Source organism: Nesoenas mayeri, assembly GCF_963082525.1.
Source record: "Nesoenas mayeri genome assembly, chromosome: 1".
In the NCBI taxonomy this organism is placed as follows: Eukaryota; Metazoa; Chordata; class Aves; order Columbiformes; family Columbidae; genus Nesoenas; species Nesoenas mayeri.
In genome coordinates this window covers 150,628,391-150,648,133 of record NC_137541.1, presented here as the reverse complement: position 1 = coordinate 150,648,133, position 19,743 = coordinate 150,628,391, and the positions used below count along the sequence as shown (strand labels likewise).

General features: G+C 40.9%; 1 protein-coding gene across 1 annotated transcript in view; it reads left to right on the top strand.

Moving 5' to 3' along the window:
* The window catches only part of TMEM255B (transmembrane protein 255B), a gene marked incomplete at both ends in the record, with an annotated part of 75,770 nt that overhangs the window by 28,559 nt on the left and 27,468 nt on the right, over positions 1 to 19,743 (top strand). Inside the window, one exon of the mRNA XM_080363524.1 lies at positions 3,869 to 3,958. Within this exon, the coding sequence (XP_080219650.1) occupies positions 3,869 to 3,958 (90 nt within the window). The remainder of the gene's footprint in view (positions 1 to 3,868; positions 3,959 to 19,743) is intronic.

Genomic DNA, 19,743 nt, shown 5'->3' with positions numbered 1-19,743 from the left:
GACCTTTAAGGTCATCAAGTCCAACCATTAACCTAGCACTGTCAAGTCCACCACTAAACCACATCCTTAAGAACCTCATCTACATGTCTTTCAAACACCTTCAGGGATGGTGACTAAACCACTTCCCTGGGCAGCCTGTTCCAATGCTCGACAACGTTTTCAGTAAATATGACAGCTCTTCAGTTAACACTATATGCAAAAGTCCCTCATTATAAGTGCTATTTTGTTCTCTTTTTTGCTAAAACACCACTGTTAAACAACTGGCTTTTGGTTTTGTTTGTTAGGCCCACATAGTGCAGTTTTCACTTTTGAATAATTGGCTTCATGGTTCCCTTGTATATAACCAATTTATTGTATTCTGTACCAGAACCAGGAGTAAACTTGTTCTGATAATAACAGCTGTAGAGAAGCCTGGTTGCCCATCAATAGGACAGCAAGAGCAAAACTCTTTATTGAATTACTGTTAAAATATGTTGTTATAAATAATGAATAGTTTTCCTGACAAAACATACTGCTATTGAAAATGGAGATGAGACGATATGATGGATCAGTATTTATTTTTTAAAGTGCTGTTTCTTTAACCTATCAACAAAAATTCCCTATGTTTAAATGAACTGTACTGCTTTTCTTTCTTGGCCATGCTAGGCTCATGAACTCATAACTCCAGCAATCACCTACCGCTCAGGAAAATTAGCTTGTGAATTTACATCAGCTCTTCCGTTGGCTGTCTTGGCTGCAATTTTTAGGAGTAATTAGTTTCGTACTTTGTTTATGCGTTTCTCACATTCTCAATAAGCAATGGGAGGCTTGAGAAATAATATAAATCTGTAATTTCATTTTAAGGATTTCTTTGTGTTGTTCTTGTATTATTACTTCTTTTACCATTCTAATACATTTGGAAGTCAATTTAAGCGATAAGAAGCCCTGGATGTCCCATTTTGACACTTCAGCATTGTAATAAATATTATGTCAGTCAAGAAATAGTCCTCTTCATTTCAAAGGGAACACTCACTGAAGTGGTTGCTAGTAGGCATGGATAAGAACAGCGGACTCTGGCTGACAGCCTTTGACTTGCACAGAACTCCTTGAATGGGTAGATGTTCACCAACACAACTGAGGAGTGCAGAGCCAACTCCATTTCTCCTGCCTATGCTACAATTTACTGTGCACCTTTATATGTGGTCTCCTATAGCTATATGGTGAAACTAAAAGGCCAGAATACTCATTAGCTGATTTAAGCTATCTCCATGAATGGAAAATGTTCGTTTGGGAGTTGTAGGTCATCAATAAGTTGCTCATGTGTGAAATGAAAAGCCACCTTGAGGTCAGCTTCCAGTAATTTCATCCTGAGCTCAGGCAATTTGGAAACACCTGGCTAAGCCCACTAATTATTTGATTGACTGCTATGACTTGGAAAACAAGATAGAGATTCCAGACAATAATGACTTAATCTGAACTTTTAAACACTGCTGCTTTTTCAAACAAAGAGATCAGGAGCTGCAGCAAATGCAGCTGCTGCAAGGCAGCATGGCCCACAGGTCTGCCATGATAACAGCTCTCTATGAGGAGCCCACAGCTTTCTTGATGAGATGCATGCCAAGATCTTTAGACAACCAGATGCATGAGACATGACCCACCATACTGGAGAGCCAAGGGGTAGTGGAGGTTGAGGGGTGATGCAGCCAACAGTGCTTTCTGAGGGTTTCTCCCTTCTTATGGCAGGATGGAGAGGTATGCAGGAGGGATGCAGCAGGTTCCCAAGATCAGCCAGAACTGTGAGCCTCAGCCACTTCTCTGTGTCCCCCTCCTCTCCACACTAGGGATCCAGATTACACAGCAATCCGTGTGGCAGCGCTGGCTTGCCTCTGATTGCATGAGCTAGGAGCTGTGACTTAATGAGAGATTAAAAGCGTGTATCAGAAAGTGTTTGAAAGCTGTGATTCTTGTACTTTTAATTTGCAGTTTTTGCTCATTCTCTGCAAGCTCTTATTTCCAACTGGTTGATGTTGTTTTGAACTGTGTGTCCAATGCTATGGGTTTACAAGACTGTAATGTCTTACCTGCCAAACATGCATTTTTTTTAGGAAATCACCAACGCTGTGTCCACTGTTGACACTATCGACATTGTACTGTTCTTAGCTTAACATAATCTAGAGTCCATTATTCAAGTGTGTTTGTGTTGCCTTACAAATTTTACACATATGAAAGCAGTATTTAGGTAATGCAGATATGAATTTTATATAGTCAAAAGGGATATATGAACTGTTTCGATATAAGCTGGATAATCTATATGGAAGCATTTCTGACATACACGTTGTGAAGGAGCAATTAATGACTGGTAAATAACAAAGAGGTTCCAAATTCTTAACTGAAACTCTGGTCCGTGTGCTCTATCTATTAAGAATGTTGTTCTGTCGGTTTTCAAGGGAACTTTTTAGTCGGTTGTAGTTATTAACTATAACATGGTACTGTTGTAGATTAAAATTAACCTATCATATAGGATGCTTGTGAGGGTTGCTTTTGTGACTATTTATCAGAAATGCAAGACGTGAGAAGTACATTAAATTATATTAAAAACATATCCAGAGAGTGCATGTTACGTTCACTTTGTGTCCTGCTGGTACCCACTCATCCAAACTTAAGGCACAGAGTCTGCAAAATCACCAAACCCTCTAATCTGAGAGACAGAGTGACCGTGTCTATTCCTCATCTGATGGCACTGAAGCTAATGAGCCCAAGGGGAGCACCTTGCCAGCATGACACCATCCACAGTCCTGTTCATAAAGAATTAAAAACACTTAATGAACGAAGCAGTCTGGGGGGTAAAATGCTGTCTGCAGCTGTAGCAGACAGGGTAACAAAGACAGCGTGGTGTCTGCGCTGCAGGTGGGACATGTACTGAGCCCTGCTATACTCTGCTGTGGCCATTCTGAAGGACAGGCTGGAAGCCCCAACAAGAGCAGGAGCCAAGGCAGCACACCCCAGCCCTTCCAGAGGTATAAGTCCTATGAGTCTCTGATTTTGCTGTGGCATAATTCATTATGAACAATTTGGGATGATAAAAGCATTTGGAGACCTCATACCTAGTTATTAACTTATTATGATGTGTTTATCTGTGTGTGGTTGTTCAGCCTGGAGAAGAGAAGGCTCCAGGGAGACCTTACTGCAGCCTTTCAGTACTTGGGCCTATAAGAAAGATAGGGACAGACTTTAAAGCAGAGCCTTTTACAATAGGATAAGGGGTAATAATAGTTTTAAACTAAAAGCAGTAAGATTCAGGCTAGACATGAGGAATAAAGTTTTTACAGTGAGGGTGGTGAAACACTGGCCCAGGTTGCCCAGAGAGGTGGTAGATGCCCCATCCCTGGAGACATTCCAGGCCAGGCTGGACGGGGCTCTGAGCAACCTGATCTAGTTGCAGATGTCCCTGCTCATTGCAGGGGCTTGGACTAGATGACCTTTGAAGGTCCCTTCCAACCCAACTATTCTATGTTTCTATGTGTGAACTATTACCACTGTAATAAAGCTCTAGATATTGATGAGAGCTAACAGGACCATGGCTTTTTGCCATGCTCCCTGTGGACACCACTGCTATTTTATTAAATAAGTTGATTTAGAAGAAATCACTGTTGAATTTAACTCTTACAGCTGACCTAATTTTCTCTAGAAAGATTTAAGCTTTTCTAGTAGACTTGATGGTATGTCAACCCAGCATCAAGAATTTCTGCCTTTTTTCTGCTGCCACACTGACCTAACAAGAGTTACAGTAGGGGAAAATGTTGTTTAAGAATACTAGAAAAAATAGTGTAATTGTTTTATTTAAAGAATTATATTGATAACATTACTTATTCTGTTTTTCTCTTCTCAGTTAGTAGCATCCATCGTGTTTATCAGCTTTGGCGTGGTGGCAGCATTCTGTTGTGCAATAGTTGATGGAGTGTTTGCAGCACGACATGTAGTAAGTACAATGATTTTCTGTAATCTTTCATTTTTGATTACTTATGTCATTTCTAGCAGGAAAGTATTTTCTTTTGGTTTATGTCTGGTAGCATATTAGGGTGTTTTTTTTTATTTTCTTGTTGGAGAAATGTCTTTTGGCAAGAAACTGATAGGAAAGCCCATTATGCCAATACCGACAGATGGTGCCAACTGCTTATTCATTTCTCAGGGAGTTTCAAATACAGAGGTGATGTGAAATGACGTAATGACAGGCATACTAAAATGCATACCTGCTTAGGAAAGGGAAGACACTTCAGCCACCACAAGCATTTATTTCCTTTTGCACAAAGGCTTTGTGGGCATGGTCAGGATTTGGAACGCACCAGACGGTGATGAGCACCAGAAGTCCCCGTGGGATTGCAGCAGCACAAAGGCAACGTTTTATTGAAGAAAAGACAGCAGAGGAGGTGGTGGGCTTTGGTTAGAGTTAGTGTGAAGGGTGAACCTATTGAGTGACAAACAACCCCAAATTCACCATCTGCCAGCCATCAAAGGGTGGGTGGGTCATTTAACCAGAGGGACTAGTATCTCCAGTGTGTTTTGCAAACCCAGTCCTCATTCTACATCCAAGCCTATTGCCATCTCTGCTTCGAAAAGACATTTATAGGCATTCACAGCTCTGCAGCAGCAGTAGTGTTACTAGTAGTTTATTACTATCTATGAGTGCCTAGGAGTCTTTCTCATGATTTTCTTGTGTAAGTATTAGACAAACTTAGAACAAAGGTGGGGTGTTTGTTTGGTTGGTTGGTTGGTTTGTGTGTGTGTGTTTGTTTGTTTGGTTTGGTTTTGATTTTTGATTCCTGCTTTGTTTGTGTTTTTATTTTGGCTCACAGAGTTCAAATAAAAATATTAGACAAAAAGGATCAATAGAAGAACAAGACAGACTGGGTTGTGGGGTTGTTTGAATTTGCCAGTTTATATGTTAGATGTGTGGTGTTTGTTGTTTTATCTTTTGTGACAGAATGCCTAAAAATAAGTCTAAACCCAGTGTTTTAATTGAGCTTGGATTTCCAAAAGCATCAGGAAATAATAAGTTACATGTTGTAAGAGACACCAGAACTCAGAAGTAGTGTGCTGCATAACACAGCAAGTATGAGTGTGTATGACTCCCTCACTGCTACGCCTGTTCATCTCTCTTCTTATGCTCATTGAGGGGCAGCATAACACCACTGGCATCAGTAGAATTCTACTTAATTTTCTGTTAGCAAATGCATCAGAATAATTGGGCTTTGGATCTCTTGGAGCATAAAGCTGTAAACTGTTTTCTTTTTTACTGTTATTGAAGAGGACTTTAAACCAAATGTGGGCTTCAGAACCTTGTGTGCATTGCACAAGGAAGGAAACATCTATTGGTATAAACAACCGAGCTGTGCAATGTGAGCATGAATAAACACTTTGGATTGTAGTCATGTTTTCTGCCATGCAGACCTTGCTGGATGCCAAAGTGGCCTGCTTATACTCGGATTTGCCCTGCTGTTGCTCTAGATGACATATGGTATAACTTCGATTAGCGTAAGCCCAGGGAGTCTTTCCATAGGAACTTCTTAAAAAAAGAGAACAGATTCCTATTTAGGTTTCCTGCTCCTGAAAATTCAGTGGTTGTGCCTCAGAAAATCATGGCCACTTATTCAGATGTTGGATCCATCTCCTAATTTCCCAGGAACGAGACTTATTTTTGCCCTGCTTCAATGTGATCGTTAGGAAGTGTTCAGACAGCACTTGTGCAGTCTTACACCTTATAAGTGCAAGGCAGCCATGCAGCCACAGCCTCCACTGCTGAGGCTGGACATGGCATTGCCTTCCCTGAAGCAAGTTGCTGTGTCAGGGAACAGTACGTGTGCTCAACCTCAAACACAGAGACAGGCATCACCCCTTCTATCTCTCTAGGAGTTTCCTCGGTCAGTTTGGACTCTTTTGGCTTTAAGTTCCTTTCACATATGTTGCTTAGGTATTCTAGAAATGGCACTGTTTCCCTATCTAAATCAATCAACAATATCATATTAAAGTATTATTGTACCTTTATATCTGAAGGAACAGCATCTCATACATGATACTTAGAATTTGTATTCGCCGCCTCCTTATTGTAGCATAAATATCTGCGTGGTGTTGCTTGCTGTCATGGCATGCACTTGATGTGTTGTTATGGACTAAAAGTGGCTCAGGTCATTGCAGTGCGAGAAAGCAGGCCAGCGAGGTGTTGTAGGAGAGCACCAAATCACAAAGTTGTTACACTCACCCAAGAAGTAAGTATCTTACCAGCTTGGGTGCAGTTCTGTCTCTGGGTATGACTGCATCACCTGTGCAGAACTGGGCCTGGAAGGGGCTGGTCACCATCCAGCCATCTCTCAGAGTGCTGGAGATGTACAACACAATGACATGAACCCGCTTCAGTCACGGCATCATATGCTTCATGGAGATCAGTTTCCAGCTGTTCTTGTGTTTGAGCTGAGTTTTGTTTGTCACATGTCTCTTCTGGTCTCCTTCACATATTACAGAACAAAAAAATACTTAGGAGTACCATTTGTTGGAAAACTAATTTGCATATGAGCATGGCCACACTCCATCTCATTCTCCTCCTCTGTCTAATATGGAGCTTCACAGGATCAGGTGAAATAAAGGTGTACATCACCTAATTTCTCTGACCAATAGAATCACAGAATTATAGAATAGTTTGGGTTGGAAGGGATCTTCAAAGGTCATCTAGTCCAACCCTCTGCAATGAGCAGGGACATCTTCAGCTAGGTCAGGTTGCTCCAAGTCTCATCCAGCCTGGCCTTGAATGTAATACACCTGGGGAAATCTGTAGGGGCTGTAGTGTAAGTACACCCCCAATTTGATTTATAGGAATGGTGAGGCCTCATCAAAATAAGATGTGTCGTGCAGACTACGATGTCATCGTCACTGCGTTACATCCTCTTCGTATCACAGCTTATTCCCTTCAAGGAGAGCAGTAACACCACATTCAGTCCATTCCCCACAGGCCCATTCCAGTGGTGTTCAGGCCTGTGTTGTGCTCTTGCTACTGTGGCTGCTGCCTTTTTGGGATAACTGCTGGAGAATGGGACTAAACTGGCCTCTGCTCAGGGAAAGGACAAACTCCTGGCATGTCAGAGCAGGCGCTCAGGTCTACACTAAAGTAATGAAGTTTTAGTGAGGAGAAGTTGAGCAGCATTTGCTTTTCTGTCTCCAGCATCAGGATGCTGATAGCAAGGCTCCAGGTCCCTTTTCTCCTGGAGGTAGAAGTACTAGCTGAAACCAGACAGGCTTCAGACTGACAACAAATACAACATCCTCGTTCACATCAATTTAGAAATAGAAATATCTCCTGTTTTTCATTTTATTTTTAACTTCATTCGAGTTGGAAGGGATGTGAAGAAGACAAATCACATTATTATAGATTTTTCTTACTTAGTGCCTGCTGTTGAATGGACACTATTACTGATGCACATTTTCTCCCAATCTTTTAAAACTGTGGATAGAATAATAAAATGCTTTCTCTGTTTTATTTCCTTCCAAAGAAGGCATAAAATTGACAAAAAACTCTTTCAGGAAAGGGCTGTATTTCAGAAAAGAAATATTTAAATTATTTAAGACTCATTTTAAAACACTTTGCTTAATAGAAGGCTCTGGAGCACAGCACTTCTAAAATTAAGAATACTGAAGGAAAAGTAGCTTGATTTAAAATAGCAGTAGCTTATTAAAAAAATAATGCACATGTAATTTACTGTATAAGGTTAATTTCACTACTGGTCCCTTTAGGTGCACTTTTCACCTTCGAAAGAACCAAAAAGCATCCAGAATCAAACGAAACAAGTTGAACATGGAATTAATGTGCAATGATGTTATTTCAGAAAAATATGGTGATCACATGAATCCATTATTTGCACTTGTGTTTGCCTGAGATATTTTGTTATTTAGCAGATGGGAATAGTCCCGTTATACAACAGCTAATGGAGATCACTCAACAGCCTCCTCTCACCACACAGGGAGATCCCCTGTCCCACCTCACGTATGCATTCTCTGCAGTACCTACCACCCTCCTGTCCATGGCTGCAAGCTTTGGCCATTGCCACATGGTCCTTAGCTTTGCAGTTATCCCCCAGGCAGAATCTAAAATAGCCAGCAACAAAAAATCCCATTATGAGGTGAGGAAATTGCCTGCAAGAGGTTCCTGAGGAGGTCAGGAAGATGACAAGTCGCAAAAGCATGGACAGATATTTTAAGCTGTGGAGACAAAGGCTTTATATCATCTTTTTACATAGTTGGCTGGGAATCATGGAACTATGGTACTGACACATGGCCAATTGCATTTCCTGCAGTACAGGATAAAAAGAGACTCAGACATACCTGAAAGCTCTATGAGAAACCAAGGCCTCAGGCAGGGGAACTCATCTCTACTTGAATATAATAACTGCTTGTTGATCTTGTTGAGTGGAATTCACAGATCATATCCAGACAGATTTATTAGAGGAGGTACAGTAAAAAGATAAGCAGAGCTGAAGAGTGGGAGTTAATACCAGAAAGAACACCAGGAGATAGGTCAGTGAAATTCCACCTTGGGACTGTTGCTCATATCCTTTCTCTATGCACTTCTTGGCTTTGTCTTCTCTGTAACTATTATTCAGGTAGTTCAATACAGCAATAAATACACCCCTAAGTCTTCCTTTCTCCTCATTAAACAAGCCCAGTTCCTCCAGCCCATCCAGGTGCAGCCTGTTGTCTGGCCTTCTGATCATTTAGTGGCCCTGCACTGGTTTTACTGTAATTTGTCCAGGTCTTTCTTATACTGGAGAGAGACTAAAATTGGACACCAGACTGAGATGTGCCCTCATGAGTGTTTATCAAAAAGGAATCATGACTTCCTCCAGCCTGCTGGTGATGGTTTGATAATGCAGCCTAGTATGTAGTTGACCATCATCTTTGCAAAAGCGCCCTGCTAACATATGTTCAACTTGTCCACAAACACATCTGTTTTAACTTTTGCCAAGCTGATACAGGGTCAGCTTGAACTGTTGCCTGGGCTTATTCCAGCTCAGGTGCAGGATTTTACCTTGACACTGTACAAAAACTAAAAAAATACAGTCAAGGAATTTAGATTCAAGTTAAACTGTTTTTAAAGATGCACCTGCTTTCTAAGTTTCTATCAACAACAGAAAAAATTGAAAATGTTTGAGTAGTCTATCAGTTGACATTTCATTACCATTTTTGGCTTTCTTTTAAGCATGAACTGGGCTGAATTTTCTGTGCTCATAAAGCCTAAGACTTTGATAACGACCCTTATATACCTTATTATTAATTACTGCTACATCCTCTTAGCTGAAGTTCTGTTTTAATGCAGTTTATGGTCAAGCATGAACTTGCTTTAAAAGGAAGTGGGTTTTAAGAGAGTCTGATTTTATGTGGTGCAATGAAGGGATGACATAAATCTGTGGATCAGAACTGCTGCACATACACACTGTCCTGTCGCCTTGTGCTTGGAGCCTGGTTTCTCTGCCACGGAGAGCTGAAAGGTCCAGTGAAAAGCACGGCCAAGGGCTCTGTGGCTCAAGTGTCTTAGAAGTGCTTCTAAGACATTCTTCTGAAATAGTCTTTATTTCAGCCCCACCCCTCCCCGCTAAAAGCAACCTCCATGGTTTTTATCTGGGTGGCTTGAATGGACACATCTTTGAATGAAGACTTGGATGGTGTAGTGGATGGTGACCCTTTGAAAGATGATAAACTGCTTACAGCTTCTGATTGTGAATGGTGATGTGCCAAACTGGCAGTATAATCAGATGCACTTCATGTTAGCTTTTACAGGTAGCCAACAACATGGCTTACTTCATTACTTTATTGCTAGCAATTTGAGGAAACACTATGATAAGGTACCACATTAGGAACTGAAACCTGGAATGGACTATGCTAAGGGATATCATGTCATAAGAGCCTGAGAAGAGGAGCATCTTGCTGTGTTGTTTTGCAATTTCAGACCTCCATTTTTATACATAGACCGATATCCATTCAAGAGTTTTCTTTAGTTTCCACAAATATGAAACTGAGAAAGTGGTAGAATGTGAAATGCTGGGAAAACTGGTCCAGAGAAAGCATGAAATCCATTTATCCTGCCCAAGATCACCGGGGGTTTGCTGAACTTCACTAGAAAGCACATACACAAATGGCTGCTTTGTTTATGGAGATCTGGGGACTTTTCTTATTCTTGCTACAGACTGCCCTGGATCATAGTAGTGAAATGATAGAAGAATAAGAGACCTTCTTTAGGTTTTTGATTATGTAGGATAATTCTGTTAACCATAGTTATTTTGAAGGAGACTAGATCCCAGTTGTAGCACCTCAGGGATAAAAATGTGTTACGGTGACTTTGAAATCATATCTTTTATATAGACATGATAAGTGATCTTGTCTAGCTGTAGCATTTTTATGTGACTGCATTTATACAGAGGAGACGCTTCTGGGTGCCTTAGGCGTGACACCACTCACTTCAAGGAAAGGTTCAAATCCCATCCTGTCTAAAAGCAGAGACAACATGTTAGATTCTGATTTACAACAGCAGATTCTCACAAGCTGTTCTCAGCACTTCAAATGTTTAAGAATTAGAACAGAAAAAAGTCAGGCTCCAATCCTGGCCTCCCATTTTGTTCTCTTTCTAACTTTATACCTATGTGCCAGCTTTACATTGATGACTGAAGTTGTTAAAACTCATGTAGATGTTAGAGGGATATGTGTATAAGGAAAAGGAGGGTGGTGTGGAAAGGGAAGAGTTGCTTGTCCATCATGAGATCTAAAATGCACATCGAACCAGGCAGTGTTAAGTTGTCCTTTCTGCAAGAGGAGAGGACCACCACTTCTGTGTCACATTCATTTAATTTCATTTTCAGATGATCTAGGTTCTTCCTCTTTATAGCAGTGACTTAAGTAATTAGTTAAAATGGAACGTATCATCAGGTAGTTAGCCCTGAAATAAACCTGTAGCTGAACTGGAGAACTCTAAAACACTTATCCCTAGCGTGGGGTCTTCACCCACATGGTTTAAGTGCAGTGTGTGTACTGTTGAGGTATATCAGCTGGGTAATTACCTATAGATTGGGGAGTTTAGAACATAAACTTCAGATATTTATCTTCTTTTTATGAATTTTTACTCAAAATACTGTTTATTAAAGGTGGCATTGTATAAACTCAACTCACTTTCTGGGAAGCATAGACACCTGACTGGGAAAATGGAGTCTTTCATCTGGGGGCTGCTGACGTGGATTGGGCTCTGGTTAGTAGAGCTCAAAGCTGCTGTATTAAGTAGTATGAAGATGGCAGCCCCTATCCAGAGAACAAATGACTACATTACAAAACTGCCGTCCCAGCCAGCCCCAGAAGAAAATAAAATGAGGTGGTGTGCATTTTGGTTCTTTCATCTTGTCCAAAGGGTTTAGATCATGGCTATTTTGCATTGTACCTTTCTGTCCTGCAGAAACCAGATCAAGGAATGGTGCTTTTTTTTCTCTCTCTCTTTTTTTTTTTTTCCTCACAGAAAGCAAATGTAAAATATTCTTAGCTATGTGCTATTTTACACCTTCAGACTGTGAAGCTGCAAAATCACCGTGGTGCTCTAACTTCCCTCCCAAGGAGACAAGCTCCTGAGGAGAGCAGGGATGTTGCATTAGCACCGTAAGGTTTGTCAGCCTCGGCAAACACGAGTGCTTTTAGTGTTTGGTGGGTTATAGAGTACAGGTCAGTTTTCTGCAGTAAAATAAAATAACTGTGGGATTTTAAATAAGGGTGGCTGTCAAAGAGTGGCACCCTCCTTCCCCTTCTTTCATGTTTCTGCCTCACCTCTTGCACTAAGGTGCCGGAGCCTGTCTAGGGCAGAGGGAGTTCAGAGAAGGACGATGGAGCTGGTGAGGGGTCTGGAGCACAAGTCTGATGAGGAGCGGCTGAGGGAACTGGGGCTGTTCAGCCTGGAGAAAAGGAGGCTGAGGGGAGACCTTATTGCTCTCTGCAACCATCTGAAAGGAGGTTGTAGTGTAGAGGGGGTTGGTCTGTTCTCTCAAGTAGCAAGTGACAGGATGAGAGGAAATGGCCTCAAGTTGTGCCAGGGGAGGTTTAAATTGCGTATTAGGAAAAAATTATTTATGGAAAGGGTTGTCAGGCATTGGAACAGGCTGCCCAGGGAAGTGGTTGAGTCACCATCCCTGGAGGTGTTTGAAGGATGTGCAGGTGAGGTTCTTAGGGACATGGTTTAGCGACAGTGTTAAGTTAATGGCTGGACTCTGATCTTGAGGGTCTCTTCCAACCAAAATGATTCTATGACTCTATGACTGAAGGGAAAACTCACCCCTTGTGCTTGTATCACAACAGACAGACAGCTGCTGGTGCCAGCCCAAGGTGAGCAGTAGGGACACAAAGCTGGGAGCTGGAGGGAAAGCAGGACCAGGACTTGGGGCTGCAGCATTTGCTTGGCTCAGCTTAAAGTCACTGTCGAGCCACATTAGGAGCAGAGAGTCCAATGATGACCGAAACAATCAAACATTACGAGACCTCAGCTGGGGATGTTAGTCAGAGAAGTACAGTCTCAAATTACATTAAGGTCTGATGGTTTCCCCTGGCAGCACAGGACCCCAGGCAGGGATGGAGCCCACCCAGCAGCCAGCTGCAGGTTCCCTGCTGCTTCCCCAGGCCCTGGGCAGCAGAGGCAGGTGCTGCATGTGTGCACTCAGGAGATGGTGGCACCATCTGGTGGTTTCACATGCAATGGCCGAGATCTTCAGTCCTCTACCCATCTTCGAAGCAAATACAGAAACTAAGTCAAGAATTGCAGCAGAGGTGCCCAGCAGCTCCACTGATGACTGCTACATTTTTCTGTATTTCTATATTTTTCTATAAAGTGACTTCATAAGCCCACAGCTTACCATCATGCCCCAAAGCCTTGCACACTTCAAGCCAGATCTCCTAAAAAGCCAGACCTCCTAAAAAGCCATTTGAAAATGTTCTGAGCAAGCCTGTTGGCCTTTCCTTTGAAGAAAATAACTCAAACAAATAGTTGTAATGTCTAATGAAGTTGTTACCTTGACGACCGGTGGTAGAAAACGCAACTCAAAGAATGAGTAATTTCTCAGTGCAATGAAGTTAGTTGCTTCTCTGGAGAAGAACACTAAATGCATTTTACTTTCTCCATGCTGCTACATGAGATAAAATTACAGCTAATTACTTTTAATTCCATTTCCATCCTGCATGAGTCATTAATATAATAGCATGGCATAGCATATACCATAAAGGGTTTTGTTTGTTGTTTTGTTTTGTTTTGTTTTTAGCAGAGTAAGCACTAAACATTTATAACTGAAAACTAGCACTAGTGATTTTTATATTGATGGTCCACAGAGGTGAACAATCTTTTATTGATGAACTTCTTAAATACAAAATGCTTAAGTTTGCAAGCACTGCATTTTGAAGCCAATGGTCAGCTATGCCCCAGCATTAATACTATAGTCCTTGCATCTGACACTGAGATGGGAAATACAGACTGGGTTCCTATAGTACCAATGAATTACAAGAGGAGATGAATTATTTTTTATGGACTTAATTTAAGCGTTGGAGCGAAGGAGGACTCTTACAAACAGCTTAAGTGAGTCTAATAATACTTTCCTTTCATACTGCAAGATGACCACATTTACATAACAGTTATGTTCATGCATCCAAATATAGTTGAATATTCTTTAAATCAAAGGACGAATACTCTTCTTTGAACATCACAATCCAGATAGCAGAAGAGCTCTCATGATGGACGGGTCTCCAGCCTAATGGAGAGCCCTGGAATGAGTTACAGATATCTACAGATGTCTGGTGCTTCCAGCCATATCAGAACCTGGAAGCTCTGCTTTGCTGTCTGCTCTGGCACACACTCAATCAAAATCACCTCCTTCCAGGTGAAGATCTCCCCTGCAGTAACCACAGTTATATGAGTGCTGCTGTAAGTTAATGTGGTTTTGCCAGACAAATCTTCCTGGGCCAAAGGAGCAGGTTTTGGATGCCTTTTTGCCATGCTAATATTTTCAGCTGATGCATAAGGAGCAGAGCAGAGAAAAAAGAACATCTGAGGTCTAGGATGGAGCCACTGTGTTTTGGGATGAAACATCAATGCAGTAAAGGATATGAATACAATCTTCCAGGGGGATACTGTAGCTAATTGAACTAACATAACACATGAATTGGTGGACAATAGTGTCTACTAGTACGATGAAGCTGAGTTACCTATAATGACAGGTGTTTTGTAAGATATTAGTAGCCATGTCTTCTCTGCTGCTATGGAATTGACTCAAGCATTGGACCTCTGTCTACTGGTTAGCTCCCACTTCAGCTCAGTTTCAGACCACCCCCACAAGCTTTCTTGAAAACAGATTTGAACGAGGAGAATGACTCTAAGCTGTTTGGGTATGAGCAGTGTGGATGGGAACATGTGGCCTCAGGACTGGAGATCGGTCACTGGCTTTTATTTGACAATATAGGTATAACCTGTGGGACATTGCTAGGTTACTCACTCCAGCTCTGGTGCTTCTTCATGCTTTGCAAAGGACATTATCAACTTGCAAGAAAGTCAGAGAAGAAAAATCTGAAATTTGGAGGGGCACCTTTTAGTTTACCAAAGAAAAGGTTGAGAGGTGAATTGATCTTGACCTCTCTAAGGTACCTCCATAATCGAAGGTTATCTGATAACAGAGGACTTTTAGTCTATCACACAAAAGCACAAGTAAGTGCCGTGGGTTGAATTCAATCCAAAATAGACTCAAACTGTGAAGCAAACCCAGTTTTGACAATAACAAATTATGGAAACAGCTTTGTTAAGGATATGGATGGTTCTGTCACTAAAATACTTAAATCCTTAAATCCTTTCTTTTTACATGATCTTATGAAATTTATCCAGAAATTATGAACTTGACACAGATGTCTTGGAGTGAAATTATTTAGCCTATGTTATTCAGAAGGTTGTTCTAGAGCAGTGTCTTCAAAGAAGGGTCCTGTGAACTCTTTTTATGGTCAGGTGGAAAGTCTATTGCCTCTAGTCAGCAGGCCCTCTTCCCTGCTGGAAAACTTTTAGGGGTTCACAGATTAAAAGCAATTGAAAAACCATTTATCAAGATTTATGATTCAGGTTTGATGGTCTTCAAAGCTACAAAGGAAATCCAATCTTTAACATGAACATAACTGAAATAATATCTCTACTAAAAATACTATTCCTCAGATATTGGATAACACACAAGACAACACAATGATGAATATATTGAATGCATCCAAGGGCTTGTCAGTAGAACTGTCATCTTACTAACATTTTCTGGGCTAGAAAGCAGATACACAGGAGGGTTTCAGGGCATTTGTCCCCACAAATCTGCAGTCTGGTATTCCTCCATTTCCAGACAGGTAAGAATTATGCATACAGCCTGAAGATACTGACATTACAGAGGTGCTGGTGGGAAACTTTACTTTGGTTGCCAGATATTTTCCAGCCAGAAAAATAATGGCAACCCTTTTTTTGGAGAACCTCTTATGATCCCCCCTCCCGTTTGCAGAGCCCCTCACATAAACAGGGACAAAGTCCCTTGGTTATACAGCTCCTTTATTTTTTTTTTCCCACTGAAATTCCTTTCAGGTTTAGCCAAACTGCAAATTATTTAAAAATCCTTTTTTTTCTTCCCTGTTGTGACTTGTTTTCCTGAGGGAAAAGGGCTGGTATTGTGCCAGCCAAACACAAGTGCCCAAACCATTAAGCAGCAGCGCACACATTGTATTTGGCCACCAAAGAGCAACTTGTTTGTCGATGGGAAGGAAAAAGTGAGATTGTCGATTCTTTTCCCAGCAGCATCTCTCCACACCTACCATGCGTTAATGCATTTTTGAAGTAAAAATACCTAGAAGGGGCAGTAAGGAACATGTTACTACGGTTGCATGCGATATGGAGGGAGGAAGACTACCCTCAGACTTTAAATTAGGAGTTTTCATTCTGAGAAAACATTAAGGGAATTACCTCCGCATTTGAGTATATGAAAGCTAATGATTAAATGCCACTGCCATTTAGTTATATGATCGTGTCTCACAGAGAACACAACATCAACACACAACAGGGCAGACTTTTTAGCGCATTGGAGTAATAGCGAATCTGGCACTTCTGATTTCTTTGGCTCTGAAAATTGAATAATTGTCTTTTAGCTTTTCTTTCACTGTAATTAGATAGGTGTGAACTCTACTGACGATATTGTAAATCAACTCCAGAAATATGGATGGAAAATCTGCACATTTTACTCACACTAAGAATCAAATTATTAGTGTGAGAAATAACAGAGGTGAGAAAGTGAACAGGATTTGACCCATGTTTAAAATGACAGTTGCATTATGGTTTTCATAGCTTATAGTCTTCTGCCTTCGTACATAGATTATAGTCTTCTGCATCTGTGTGGCTCCTATACATCCAAAAATCAGATCTGGGGGGGAATTCATTTAGCACTGTGAAATAGCAGCTTGGATCAAGGGAGATCGCTGTCTACTTCCATCTTCAACCTTTCTTTACAAAGCACTAGCCATGATGGAATTTATGCAAAGCATACAAAGCAAGTTAATTACTGTTTAATCCTGAGAAAGGTGAGGGACTGGGGCAAAGGGTTTGCAGTCTGCTGTGAAAAGCATGATCTACTTCCCTTTGATGTGCCGCCAGCAGAAGATAATTTCCTTCGTTGCTTCCTATTCTCAGAAATGTTTCTAGACCATCAACAGATGTTTCTGTTCTATGAAAAAAAATCAAAGCTGCTACGCAGATAGAGGGGAGAGGAAGTAGCCACCTGCAGAATTCAGACTACAGCAAAAATACTTGGCATTTTTTCCGTCATTTGTCAAAGGAAAAACAGTGCTTTGAGTTGCCTTGTGCAGAGACTAGTGGAGTAAAAAATAATAAAAGGTAAAAGGTGCTTTTTATTCATATGGATCTAAAGTAGCAAAGCATGTGTTAATACAAGTCCTTAAGTTCTACTAGAGTAAAAATGCAGAGTATGTCAATATGCTGCATTTTGCCACAGCAAAGTGTTTCAAAAAGCCAGAGGTTTTGTTTCATCTTTAAGTAGAAATCATTATTAGTATGAGTAATAATATAATGTAGCAGGAGTTTCTCTGTGGGTGGATGGTTATTCAGTTACAAATAGTGTCCATGAAAAGTTTGTTCCCATGTATGCAATAAAGTTTTGACTGATAATTATTTATGGCTTTATTAAGTTCGTATTAAAATATGTCGCACCAGTGTTGATAGATTATGAAAGTTCACACTTGTAATATATTTATTTAGCCTTTGATGAAAAATTCCAAGTTTGAAAAAGTGTGTTTTGAAGATACCGTAGTTGCTTTTGTTTGTTTGTTTGTTTTTACCAAACCTGCCTAGAATTTCCTTATTTGTATGCCTCAGTGTGGTTCTCTCCACACTCCCAGCCAGCAGTATATCCAGTGATTTTTTTGCCTCTGGGGCACTGAACACCATGTATTTGAACATCTCTAATGATCTGAAGTGCATGTGAGCTTTAAAATGACAAGCCAGTGGAGATGGGGGAAAGCTTATTGTACCTGAGCAATCATGGTACGCATAAATCATTTCACTGATTGTTTAGACCATCTTAACTTTGTAACTCCTGTCCTTCTATTCACCCTGGGGCTTCTCTCAGGGACTTTCTACTGTCCTACATTTTGGGGTCTGGTGCTCCAGTCCCTTCCATTTGGATGAGCCCTGTCGCCCTGTCCTCTAGTGTGCTGTGATGTGTTGGTGAGGGTTTTCCCTTTACAGGAATGATAGGGAGGTTTGGTGGCAAATTGCTGGTCATAAACACCTACTTCCTGTGTGTTTTCTCCTCAATATCTAACATAAAAATTTCATACATAAAATTGTTATTACATCACTTGGACTATAATGGTGATATTTAAAGGTCCCTGTCAGTGGTGTGTCATGCCCCAAAAATTTAAATCAGCACTGCAACATTAACAAAGCCTTCAGCATTTTATTTATGTATGTAGGTATTCAATATATATATTGCTCAACTAGATGCATGCAATGCAGCCTATTTTCCTTCTCTTTTATGTGAAATAAATCCAAAAGAGCATTATAAACATGAACCCCCTACATTTCAGTCAGCAGGATATTCAGTATTTCAGATGTGTAAAGTCCAGTGTGTTGCAAAAATTACATTTCCTGCAGTAGAATACTTAGAAACTTATGTATTTCTTGCATATTCTGATAGCACTAAGGCAAAAGGGAGTAGATGGGTTGTATTTCATGTATTTGAGTTACTTTACCAGAAACAGAATAAACAATTCTTGCATTCTTGTGGAAAAGTTAATTACTCATATGGCACAATATCATTATAATCAGGACAGAGCAATCAGTTCATATAACGAACCCTATAATCAAGGTAATGTAATCAATGAAAGTAATCAGCTATAATAAGCAATTAAATATCTAACTGCATGAAGCAATAACTTAAATTACAACCTTGAATAACATCAGCTAATTGCATCATTAAAAACTTATGTAAAAGCCAATGGTAAATCTAAGTTTTTAGCTATGCAAAATAGCTGTTGCAGGTATCATTGGAAGTTCTGCAGCCTTATCCTGAGAGACATTATCTAGCAAAACTTGACTAAAGCAGCAGTGATGTTCCAGTGCCAGACTTGGGTTTACCAGAGCTCTGGGATACAAAGGCAGGAGCCGGCTTCCTTGCTGCATCCTTGAGTGGCCTCAGCTCCCCAGTACAGCAAGAACAACTGCTTCTGGTGACATACTGGTTTGCAGCACAGCAGTACCTTCCCCCTCCACGAGCAGATGGACATGGTGTCACTCACCAATTCTGCTCATGCTTCTTTTCTTCCTGCTGCCACCTGCCTGAGTCAGCTAAAGCCACCCAGGCTGCTGAACCTCCGTGGGGATGTGCAGGGGAGTCAGCTCCTGTTTCTTCCGCTTGTCCCACTGCACTGCACATGCTGGTGAAGGCTGATGGGCCTCTCCTCCAGCCTTCATGCCAGGGAGAATGTCATCAAAATCATTGAAAGCAAAAAAACCCCAACAAACCTATTGGAAGAGGATTGAAACTCTCCTAGTAGAAGTATATCCATCCGAGAACAAACCTTTCTGTTCACATCAAGAATAGACCTGTCTGTGCGCATCAGCTAGCAATGGGGCAGCTCCAGCATCAGGAGGCTTTTCATTTGACTGTAGCAGTACTACTAGCCTAGAAATCTCCCCCAATAAAGGAAAGTGAGACCGAGGCTACCACTACAAAATATTTTAAATAGAAGAAAAATCAACTAGGAAATACGAAGTGAGACAGATCCATGTGTGTGTGTTTGTCAGCCATGACAGTATACAGGTACTCAGAGTACTTGCTGTTTTGAAAGAACTGAAATTAATATCTACTACTCCCAAGCATTAAGAGAAGAGGATTGTGTAGAATCTAGTCTTTCAAATTAAATAGAAATCCTAAAAAGAGCCCCTGGAAAGCACAGTGTGAAGTACATCTGGTTTGTGAGAGTAAAGAAGTGTTTAAGTGTTAAGGAAGGGAGGGGAGGGGAGGGGAGGGAAAGGGAGGGGAGGGAAGGGAAGGGGAGGGGAGGGGAGGGGAGGAAACACCAATATCATAGAGGAGGAAAATTGATGAAATGCAGAAATTGAAAGACTTGGAGGCCTACTTGACGAAGTAAAACTAAACTGACATTTGGATACAAAAGCTGATGATGAGC